At 38.3% G+C, this 12,706-nt stretch overlaps 1 protein-coding gene across 2 annotated transcripts in view; it reads right to left on the reverse strand.

The window, feature by feature from the left end:
* The window catches only part of htt (huntingtin), a 133,184-nt gene that overhangs the window by 38,574 nt on the left and 81,904 nt on the right, over positions 1 to 12,706 (reverse strand). For both annotated transcript variants that reach the window (XM_071693678.1, XM_071693679.1), the window contains exons 33-37: positions 8,664 to 8,880; positions 7,817 to 7,910; positions 5,700 to 5,879; positions 1,753 to 2,006; positions 579 to 740 (exon numbers count right to left, since the gene is read on the reverse strand). In XM_071693678.1, coding sequence (XP_071549779.1) covers positions 579 to 740; positions 1,753 to 2,006; positions 5,700 to 5,879; positions 7,817 to 7,910; positions 8,664 to 8,880 — 907 coding nt within the window. The remainder of the gene's footprint in view (positions 1 to 578; positions 741 to 1,752; positions 2,007 to 5,699; positions 5,880 to 7,816; positions 7,911 to 8,663; positions 8,881 to 12,706) is intronic.

Below are 12,706 nucleotides of genomic sequence, written 5' to 3' on the forward strand. Positions count from 1 at the left end.
GGGAGGGTGTGATAAATAAGAAAGGAGGGAATGACAGTGGTGGGGGAAGAGTGTGGTGGTAGAGGGAAGGGTGTGGTGGCAAGAGTGAAAGGACATGGTGGCCGTGAGCAAGGGTGTAACAGCGATGAGAGAGGACATGCCGAAGGTATGATAGTTCACAAAGGTAAAAGCGAGCATGTAAGAAAAAAAATATCATCCTGGGTGGATTAGGGAGCATGTGTTAAGGCAGATGTGTATATTTGAAGGTACAGCACCAGTCCAAACAGTGTTGTCTGGATGTGAATCTTGGGCCTCAATACAAATTAATGGAAGAGGGTGGATGTGCTGGTAATATCTATTTGATTGTGTATGGAATGACAGTGTAAAAGTGAACTGTGGTGCAGTATAAAGAATCTCTTCTCTATCTCATATAAGAAAAAGCCATTTGGCTGTTTCAACACAGTAACAGGAGAGACCATTTGTGGTAAAAGCATAAACAATGTTTTATCCATTCCTATTGAATATATTCTAAATGGTACGAAAATATCTAAGGAATTAGCTTTACAGCCACAGAATATTAGAGACTAAAATTTACTTACCTGTTCCTAACAAGCTGCAGGTACCAGTTGAGGTCTAAGCGTGTAGTGGTATCTGGACCATGGTGAGGCAGACTAGGTATAGAGACCTCACTGGCCTGTGGAACATTAACACCATGGACCTGGGCCATAAGTCGTTGCAGGAGTCCATGCATCTGGCCATATCTGCATACATTAACATATGAATGATTAGAGATTTATTTGGGGAACGTATTTGCAGAATAAAAACTGTAAACTGAACTTGGTTGAATGGATCAACATATTTTCATAACCTACTATTGCATAAGCAATGGAGTAAGTACCCTAATCCAGATCTTGTGAAAAACATGTAATACAGTATAAATAAGAAGTTAATTAATGCTTACTACTTCCTGCAACAATCATGAGGCCAGCCATGTCCACTGGTTTAAGAGGTGTAGTAGTGTTGTGTGTGTATCTATGTGGAACAGTGCAGGAAAACTGAGCTGTCAGTGTTCAGTGTCTTCATTGTGGTAAGTGCATCATGGTTATGAGAGGCTCTGAGATGTGTTGACCTGGAGTCTACAGTAATGCAAGGATAGGTAATGTCTTGCAGGGTGGCATTTAAGACAAAAGTTGGAAGGGTGGATGTTTAGTGCTTGTGGAGTAATTTCAGTGGGTATGTGTTCTGTCAGTAAAATGTTTGCTATTGGTGGGGAATTTGTGAATGAAGGCAGCTGAAGTGTGAGGCTGGTCATTTCTACATGTGGTTTGGATGGGTGTGTGTGTGTGTGTGTGTGTGTGTCTAAGGCTGCTGCAAAAAACCGAGTGTCAAGCATGTTGGGGTAGGATTGCACTGAGAGGATTGTTGTTTCAGTGTGTAGGTGGTATTTTACATGGCTAGGAAGCCAATGATTGTTCTGTGAGCTCTGTTTTGTGTTGTATACAGCTTTGTTTTAATGGCTTTTGAAAAGGTGGAAGACCAGGTAGGTGAAGCACAGTTTAAAATGGAGCAGATGAACTGTTTGTAAAGGATGTTAAGATACTCATTTTCTCTGCTAAATTTTGTAAACAATGCTGTTTAGTATCAAACATTAATGTCTTTTGACGTATGCAGAGCCAGATGATTATAAATACATTATGATTACAAACACAGAAAATGCTTTAGTTGACAGATAAGTGAAACACACAGAAATGTTCTCTCCTGCTACCTACTTACCGTTTCTCTAGACTACTCTCCTTCATGTAACTGAGGATCTTTGTAAGATCTTCCAAGGGTAGTTGAATGAGAACTTGTCCCGGAGGCATGGCTAGAAGCAGGTGCAGGCGTCGAGTCGCCAAGGCACAAGCAGCACGAGTCACTACCAAATATGGCAAGGCTAGTAACCGCTCCACTACAAAGGTTATCAATGCACCAGACTGCGAGATGTGGACACCTGATACCAATGAGATAATGTGCCCACCGTACTCTGCCTGTAAAGTAAGTTTAAGTTAATTACAGACTTGTTATGCAAAAAGATACTAAAACTTTTTAAAAGTCGTGGGATTTTATTATAAAGGAGGTGGTAAAATTTATCTATTCAGCTTTCAATTTCTTTACCTCCATTCCAATTGGATGAATTAAGTATAACAAGCTTTGCAATTTACTCATGCATCCTTAACTTACATCCCACATGCAAAAGGGATTTGAGTAAACACCAGTTCATGTCAATTACTGGAATAGACCAATTAATGCTATGACATCACACACATTTCTTGTGTTCTGATCTTAAATATTGTTGATATCTGCAATAAAATTTTCATCTATATAATCATTGAATTAATCATTAATAAGCATGCATTTGTCCTCAAATGGACTTTTCCACAATAAAAAAAAAAATTCAGCTGCTGTGATATGAGTAAATGCTGTCATGGACACAAATTTCTAAAATGAACAACTTAATGATACGGTACCACATATTTTTCATGGTCTTATATTAAATATGTACAATACTATTACTCATACATGACATATATTTTTCACGTTCTAATATTACATAATACTGAAGTTAGCAAAGATATAACTTGAAAGTTTTTACATAAGAATGAAAAGAAAATCTAGACATAATATACGTAAATTTTCTTTCTTTCTTTCTTTCTTTTTGTTTGCTGTTTCCCATGTCAGGGAGGTAACACCAGGAGCAGAAAAAGAAATGGTCTCATTCAATTGCATCTATTTTTGAGCTGTCATGTTTAATGCACAAGTATACACCTCCCTATCCATAATCAAGCACCACACACCTTCCGTAGTTGCCCCAAATGCTTCACAAGTCCTGGTTCAGTCAAATAATGGTATGTAGTCCCTGTATAATACATCACATCACTCTAATTCACTCTATCCCTTGCATGCTTTGCATCCTCTTGCATGTTCAGGCCCAGAACCTTCAATGCATCTTTCATTCCATCATTTCAGCTCCCCCTTGGTTTCCTCATTTTCCTTGTTCCTCTCATTTCTGAGTTGTTCACTGCATTAGTCATCTTTTCCTCACTTTATCCTCTCCATATGTCTAAGCCATTTTAGCACACTCTCTTCAGCTCTTGTACGAACTCCTTATTACCACACCTCTCTCTCACCCTACTACCAAGACAAACATGAATCACACGCTACTGAATGTACTTTGAAAATCCCCAATCTCTACAGAACTCCAAACAATGTTTCAACACAACAGAAAAGTCTTCATGCTCACCATAATGAAGGCACCAAGCACCTATTACTCAAATGCCCTGCAAACTCTGCTCTAAGACACACAATATCACAATCCTCTATGACCTTTAGTCTGATCAGAGGATGTGGCCAGCTTCCTGAGTGCTGCGAGAGCCTCATAAAGATAGAAAGGACTCCTGGGGCAGGCATTACGTAAGTAAAGGGTTGATTGAGATACTTTGTGGGAAGTGCTCCAAATATATGGTAGGAAAGGAAAGCTATTAGAAGCAGTGAGTTTTCATGAAGGATGTATGGCTTGTGTGAAAGTAGGTAAAAAGGAAAGTTAGTGGTTCCAAGTGAAGTTGGGTCAGCGGGAGGAAAGTGCATTGTCGCTTCTGATTGTCTCTGGGGCACTAATGATGACAGTAGGGAGTAGCTGGTGGAAGTCACCAACCAGAGAGGTGTCTTACCAATACTAATTGCATGGGTAACTACAGGGTTAGTGACGGCTGTGCAGTGAGTCAGCACATCAATGGCTGTTAAGTTGCACTTATCTGACCCAGGTAGCTGTCTTTTCTTTCTGCATCACCATGTTGAATGCTTGCATTCTGTCCACAAACATTCAGTCTCTCCCTGTCACATGTAACACTTGACAACACTTAACTCACACAACTCATACTTTGCAACTGGATTTTCCTGCAGTGAGTTTTATGGGCTTACCTGTCTTTTGACAAAATGGTGAAAGCAATGGTTAAGACAGGAGCATTAGGTAGAAACATTAGGTAAAAGTAGTGCAGAGGAACATTAGATGGGAGCATCAGATAGGCAAGAAAATCAGGTAGAAGTAGTCAGAAGGAAAATTAGGCAGAAGCCTCTGGAAACACTGTGCTAGAATTGCCCTTTGCCAGTGCCCTGTTAAGGGTGAGGCTCTTTGCCATGGCCATCCTCTTGAGGGAGTTCCTGAAGGGAACAGGGATTAGAGATATAGAGATAGTGACTAATGATGATGATATTGATTTGGTGGATTTTGAACACGATTTCAATCATCATACAAAAAAAGATCTTGTTTGTGATATGGAGGAAATTAGAGTGGAATATTCTACAAGTAAAAGGCCTAAGCCATTGTGCAGTGAATCAACAATACTAAACATAAAACTATGAATAATGTACACTTCTGAAATATAAGCTATCATCTGAAAATTATGTAAATAAGTCATATGTAAACACTCTACAGTGCATAATGAAACATTTAGTGTAAAACGTATCTAGTATTCACTGGACATCATGTCACAAAGTCTCCAACAGTCTGAAGTAATCATTGTAAAATGAAGAAACTTACACATGCAAGCTATGTAAATAAGCATGTTGGTGACAAAACACTATTGTGATGATATAATTATAATGTCAAGTTAGTATTGATACCCTGACAGCACACCACTGGCTGATGTGCATACTTAATCATCTGTACAGCATCGTAAGTGTGCCTAAATTTTTGTTTTTCTTTACTTTTCTTTATTTTTTCTTATCTTTTTGCCACTCCCTACATTATCTATATAGGCATAAAAATTTTTGGAATTTTTTGATATATCCCTGTTATGGGGCTCCCTATACATTTTGGGCTTTGTTGTTAAGGGGTTAAAAACTATACCGCTTTGTACCTTGTGGCAAGATAACATGGCTTCTGTAAGGAAGGGTTACTGAATGACTGTCTTGGTTATCTTGTGTTCTGGTGGTAACTATTTCAAGTTATTCTAGCTTTTCTTTCACTGTTATATCCATTATCCATTACTCTTACATGTTAATGCAAGTTTTTCCAACTTACTCATTAAAAACAAATAAATTTGTCTTTTTTATATCAATTCATAATGCTTTTTCTTTCTTTCAAACTATTCGCCATTTCCCGCGTTAGCAAGGTAGCGTTAAGAACAGAGGACTGGGCCTCTGAGGGAATATCCTCACCTGGCCCCCTTCTCTGTTCCTTCTTTTGGAAAATTAAAAAAAAAAACAAGAGGGGAGGATTTCCAGCTCCCCACTCCCTCCCCTTTTAGTCGCCTTCTACGACACGCAGGGAATACGTGGGAAGTATTCTTTCTCCCCTATCCCCAGGGATAAATTCATAATGCATCATGATTAATATCTTTTCAAAGAATTAAGATACTTGTATGCATTCTAAGACACTTTTTAGAGCTCTGCATTTCCCTTCAACTTATATGATATCCAAACTCAGAAGAATTAACAAAATCTCCCTTAAACATTCCAAATAGTACCAACCTTAATTTCTTTTTTTCTGGATCCAAAAACCTAGCATCACTGTTTTGTATATCTGCTAAAGAATTTTTAATGATGGGCTGACTACTGAATAGGTTATACAAGTGCCACTTGTTTGCAACAGGAAATACAAATATGTAAAATGGGGTGAAAGGGGAAAAGTATATTACCTATGATGAAAGATATGGAAAACCTATGAAACTTAGATCCTTTACCTTTTGGACATATTCACATCGAGCATGGATGGCTTGAATCAGAAGGGCTGAGGCTGCTGGTGATCCATGGATAGACTGAATCAGTGTATTTATAGGTGGTTCTATATGAAGAATAACAACATCACTTATGTGTTGCACCACAAGCCAAGTTAACCACTCTCCTTCCTGCATGTGCCGTACCTTAGAAAATTAGATTTCATTTAAGTAAACTGTCATGGTAATCAAGCAACATCTTTGGGTGTGAATAAACCCATAAAAGCACAATCCTAAATGTAAAACATGCCTACAACAGTAGGGCCCCAGTATTAAAGAAAAAGTGATACTTGCAGAATATAAATTTTAGTCAATCCTTTGACTACAATTTAGGACTACAGTAATATATGATGTTATTTCTCACTCTGGAATTTGGATATAGTCCACAGTTATCAAAAAATACTTTGTTTATCCCATGCATTTTGCTGATCCTCCCCCAACCCAAAAAGTAGTGCCAGCATCCCATCTGGTGTGGACACATAAACAATGTGTCAGCTGACAGCTGCCACCCACTTATTGATTCCTTTTTTCTTTATCCTTGATTGCCATTAACCTCTGTTCACTCATTCTCTCTAAAGCTCCAAATCTCTCCATATTTCTCTCTATATTTTAATCATTATTTAGGTGATTTATGGAAATTATATTAAGACGTACTTGATCACACTTTTCTTGCATATGTGAGGTAGCTCCAGTAACTAAGAAGAAAGTCAGCATTCACTCACATTCATTTTGTTACTGTTATGTGTAATGCACCGAAACTACAGCTCCATATCCACAACCAGGCTCCACACACCTTTCCTTGATTTACACTGGCTGCTTCACATGTCCTGTGTCTACTGACACAACATTGACTCTTGTATATTGCATCACTATAATTCACTCTATCCCATGCATGTCTTTCACCCTCCTGCATCTTTGGGCCCCGATACATGTATCAGAAGTGGAGGGAACAAGGAGAATGGGGAGACTAAAATAAGAATGGAAGGATGAAGTGAAAAAGATAAAGGCAACAGTCGCTTACATCCATTCTCTTACTGGCCAATTCACATACCCTGGTTCAGTCCACTGACAGCAAGTCAATCTCTGTATAACCCACTGTTCCAATTCACTCTGCCCTGTGCATGCCTTTCACCCTCCTGCACTATAATGCATAAATATGGATAATACACAATGTTTTTGATGAATGTTTACAAGCTGGTAATAATGGGCTACTCAACCCCTTCTACTTATTATTTTATGTGTATAGTGCAATATTTCTATATAGTTTTTACTTTTCCAAAAAAAAAAAAGGAAAAGAGAAGGGGGCCAAGTGAGGATTTTCTCTCTTCGGCTCAGTCCTATGTTCTTAACGCTACCTCGCTAACGCAGGAAATGGTGATTATGTATGAAAAAAGAATATTCACTTTATTCAGCAATAATGTTGTGTCAATGTAAGAAATACAAATGGTTTGACTATCATCATCATATAACCCCAAGAACACCGTTCTATGAAGAGGCTCTTGTAACTTTAAGAATGTGCTGCTTCAAGCAGCAGAAAAATGATGAACTCCTATGGCATGAGAAGTTTCCTAACGAGACTGTACTCCCTTTCGTCAACTGAGAATGTTACAGCCTCACCAAAGTGACTTCATTTGCAGCTTAGCTACAAGCAGGTGGAGTCGAGCAATGCCTGAATAGTATGATACCATATTCGACAGAAAGAAAAAAAGACCTCATTGCCTTCTCTTACCACATGTGATTTGTAAGATATATTCTCTCCTTTTGTTGACTCAGCACTACACCAGACCAACACAAAGGATGTCATTTTACCTTTTTTGTGAATTTCCTTTTACTTTTGCATGCCCATCTATCATTTCATAAAGGATCTTTTTTTTCATATATGCATGGGATTTCTGAAGTTATCCTACAGTTTTAAAGTTAAGTAAAAAAAATCTATTTTTCCAATAATCAGAAATATTTTCTCCATATAATCTCAATAAAATGGGTTTACTTGTCAAAAAATTACATCTTCACTTAAAATCCAAGAAATGCACACTCAGTAATGGAAAACATTTTAGCAAACATCAAAAGAAACTGAAACTTACGACAAATTCAGAGAACACAAGAAGTCCACATCTTCTCATAAATTCTAGAGATAGGCAGCTGGATGGTCCACTAGCTTCACTCACAACAGGACTGCTGCAAAAAGAATATTTTGTTTCTACCAACTCATTTCTTTGAGGCTTGAAATCTACATCAAAAGCATAATCACCTTAAAAACAAATATCATCTCCCCAATGCTATACAGTATGTACTATTTCCAACATTCAAAGCAAAGTGTCTCATGCAAATTCTTCTCCAAAATCTGTCAAGAGAAAATTCCACGCAACAGAAATACTAAACCATGTGGAGAGGATGCACAATGATAGGATGGAGAAGAAAATATATGATAATAAGGTAGAGGGAAAGAGTGATGGGAAGAGAGCTGGGATCTTGAAAAGAATCATTTCAAGAATCAGAGAGAATACATTTGGCAGACCCCAGGAAAATGCTTAAGGGATGGAGCATGCCAGGGAGGTTGGAGAAAAGTGGCGACTTTTCTGTTGTGGCAACTTCCCCCATTCTCAAGGGAAACAAAGCATTAGATATAAAGACATATAGATTATTGTAGGCTAAAAACATAATGAATGCACATCTACTAATATTTTTTATCTTCTTTGTAAAAGTACATCAGAGGATGTAAACCTTACACTGAGAGTGGAAATAGGCACCAATACAGGTTATTGCAATGCTGTTTCTGATGACAGAGGTAAACTAAATGGAAAAAGGGAATACTTAAATACACTTTATTGCAACTTTATGAAATATACTGGTATAAACTTTAGGACTAATGGTTCTATCTACCATTTTCATTTTCATGATAAGTTTAGACCTGGATCCACATGTACCTACCTGACACTAGTGACAGATTTTCTCTGGCATGTTCTAAGCACACGCGTCCATAAATTCTGGGAGGTAAGATCAAGGCATGTCAGCAACTTGCACCAGAGTAGTGTGAGAGGAGGATACCAACCAGATACAAAGAGCAGAGCATCACTAATTTCTTCAGTTAGTTCTGCTTCTCTGCTGCAAATGTCTTTCAGAGATAAGATCACTTCCCTCCATTGACCTAAGAGCAACAAGAAAAAGTAATGTAATACTGATGCATCCTTATTACATGGGCATTAGAGCGATTTATATAGAAAATTTTACACAGCATACAAATAGCAATCTTGTCATTATTACATCTAATCATTTTTAAAAACATTTTACACCCAAAGTTTCTCCCCTTTTAATTTTTCATTTCTATGATCTGCAATTAATATCTCTGAAACCTAAGCTAGTCATATTTTCATACCTTTAAGTATCTGAGTATGAAAGGCATACAGAGAGCTTAACAGCTTTCATGTCTTGTCCAGATTCTGCTCTTTATCACATGTATTTTCTGTTTTCCAAAATCAATACTAGCTGTTAACACCTCTACTTTTGGTCACTCCTTAATAAGAGTGAAAATGGGCCTGTCAAACACCTCACTAAAATAAAAAAAAAAAAAAATGAGGCCTCATTTGTAAAAGCTGGTAATGAAAGGATAATCTAAATAGCCTACTACTTTTATTAAAAGAAGCAAAGTGATGGGTATTGTCAGGTTTACTGTTCCTGAGGAGCTGGATGAACTGATATTTCACATTACCAGGTACCTATCCATAGGTAGTACAAATCAGCTTCAAGTCCATCACTGGATGAGAAGGATTTTCAATGTCAGCAATTTTCTGATTCCTCTAGAATACCTGAACAGTGTGCTAATAGGGATGTTTGCTTTCAACACTCCAGCTTCAACCAAGCTGCATGTAGAAGTAAGAATGCAGGCAGATAATCAACACTATTCGACTGGTAGCTGGCCAGCAGCAAGGTAAGCAGCTCGGAAAGCTTACAATGATAAGCTGATGAGGGTTTATAAACTTCAATGGATGGAGTCATCACATCTTAATCCTTACTAAGTATGAGGCGTGAAGCTACCAAATATAATGGTGAGCAGGATTTTAGCTTTTGTAATTCTGCCAGTTTTACATGTGAAAGTGATACCATAAAGAATGACTTGTAAGACTTAAGTATAATAACTAAGGCTCTTTTCCAAAATTAATCAATATGCAGCAATCATGCCTTGTGAAGTTTTATTTAATAAAGTATGATTCAGAGGAAAAGAATATAAATTACTGAGCCTAAGGATATATTTAGCCTTTATTAGTTGCCTCTATGTCTGGGGGCTAACTGTACTAGCCTAGGAATACAATATGATAGTACTGCATATGCTTATCACTGGAGGGCACCTATCACTAAACATATGCACTGTATAAATGATATCTGTCTTCTGTAAATCTACAGTGCATATAAATCATGGCAATCTCATACAGCATATCCAAAAATTTTGTAGAACAAAGAATGTTTACTGAATCTAATGTCCTAGCCAACATCTGGATTACAGGTTTGAAAATATGCCCTTAACTAAACAGATTTTGATGGCTGTTCTACTCTAAATCATTCATGAGTCCTTCTCTTATAACAATTTCTAAAGTGCCTTATCTATAAAATAAAGTCTTTGCCATTGGGCTTTGTTTTACTTTATGGTTTGGCTTTCAAGTACTTCTAAGGATTCAGAGATGACTGACTGACTGATTCTATGAAATCTATAGAACTAAAACCTAATGGCTATTCAGCACTTTTTAGCATGAAAAATATCTAACTCTGAAATATTTACAAAGAATTATACATTTTGGCATTCCTAAACTTCTTAACTTACGCAAACATAGTTCTACATTTGCTCAGCACAGCTACAGTAACTGTACATTCATGTGCTGTCTCCTCTCACCTTCATTTAAATTCATAGACAAATTTTTGGTATACACAGATTGCTTTTGTCACAAGCTATCATAATTAGCATTCAGAAAAAATCTTGCCGAGTCAGTCATACATAACACAGAAGATGGTACAGCTGGGACCAATGTCTATGAAAGAATCCTGGAGTTACCCAACCCAGGACCTTTCCAAAGGTTCCTGCAGCCTAAGGTTGCACCATTTCCAGTAATAGAGAAATGACACTCCTTTGGAGTGAGAAGTTCTTTGAAGACACTCTACTCCCAAAGATAAAACAAAAGTGGCTTTTCACTCCTGATCATTGTCCTATGCACTGTAGGAGATTCTCTATGATCTCTGAGGGTTAGAAACCTCTAAGACCCTACTTTTTGGTCAGGATTATGTCTCTCACTCCTTGTTAACCACCTTTAAGTATCTGCAACCTTCAGTTTGATCAGATATTCCCATGCTAATCAGCAAGCTTCACTTAGCCATGATATCATTATCCCATTGGCTGACTTATTGGTCACAATGGTCTTTTCATAATTCTCAGAACACATATATCACCTCAGTGGTGGTTAACATCAATTAAAGAAATAATTTAGATAAGGAGTGTGTGCAAGAAAGAAGAGAAGAGGGTGAGTGGTTCCTGGTGAAGGTGGGTCTGTTGGAGGGGTGTGTGATGTCACCAAGGCTGTTATTTGTTTATGGAGAGGTTGGTGAGAGAGGATCAGGTATACAGTTTGTTGGGGGTAGGGAAGTCTTGGAAGTGACTCAACTGCTGTTAGCTGATGAAAGGGAACTGGTGGTAGAATTAAATTAGAAACTGCAGAAAGTGGTGTCTGAATTTGGGAGAGTGTGTGAAAGTAGAAAGTTATGATTAAATGTAGAGGTTTAGCAGTGGAATGAGACAGATATTTGGAATGTGAGATTAAATAGAGAGAACCTGGAGGAATGGGGTGTTTTAGATACCTGGAAGTGGACATGCCAGCGAATGGAACCATGGAAGCTGAAGTGAGCCATAGGGTGGGTGAGGGGGCTAATGTCCTGGGCACACTGAGGAGAAAGAGAGGTCATTGTTGATGACGGCAAAAATGGGCATGTTAGATGGCTTGGTTGTGCAAGCAGTGTTGTAAGGATGCATGGCACTGGTTTTTGGAGAGGAAGTACATGAGAGGGTGAATTTGCTGGTAACGAAATACCCGAGGACAATATACGGTGTGAGGAGGGTTGATGGAGTGATAAATGATGGTATGAGATAGGTTGAGAGAGCTGATGAGGGTGTGCTGACATGCTTTGGACATAATGAGAGGATTACAAAAGCGAGTATATGTATCATAAGTGTATGGACCAAGGAGGAGACTGAAACGGAGATGGAGGGATGAAGTGGAAAATGTTTTACGCACTTGAGGCCCTGAACAAGCAGAAGGGTGTAAGGTGTGCATGAGATAGAGTGATTTGGAGTGATATGGTACAGGGCATGTGAAGCATCTGGGGTCTGTGGGGCCTGGTTGTGGATAGGGAGCTGTGATTTCCGTGCATTACACATGACAACTAGAGAATGGATGTGAACAGATGTGGCCTTTCTTCAAATGTTGCTGGTGCTACCTTGCTAATGCGGGAAACATTAATCAAGTACCAAAACCACAGCTCCCTATACTTGATCACTGTTTAAAAAACATATATATATATATACATATACACATGTACATATTCATACTTGTATAATGCACTGAAACTACAGCTCCCTATCCACATCCAGGCCCACAGACCTTTCCATGGTTTCCCCCAGATGTTTCACATGCCCTGGTTCAGTCCACTGACAGCATGTAGACCCCAGTACTACATCATTCCAGTTCACTCTAATCAATGCATGCCTTTTTCACTCTCCTGCATGTTCAGGTCTTGATAGCTCAAAATCTTTTACTAAGCTCCATCAAGAAGAGGTTATGCTGCAAGTTGAAAGTCACCTGTGGCAAGGCTGTATCACTAGTATTACAGACTTTTCAAAGAACTCCTCACTCCAAAGGAGTCTACATTTCCCTCCTATTGTAAGCAGTGCAGCACTGGACTGCAAGAGCCTTTAAAGAGAATTGGTTCTGGGG

Source organism: Panulirus ornatus, chromosome 56 (assembly GCF_036320965.1).
Source record: "Panulirus ornatus isolate Po-2019 chromosome 56, ASM3632096v1, whole genome shotgun sequence".
Classification (NCBI taxonomy): domain Eukaryota; kingdom Metazoa; phylum Arthropoda; class Malacostraca; order Decapoda; family Palinuridae; genus Panulirus; species Panulirus ornatus.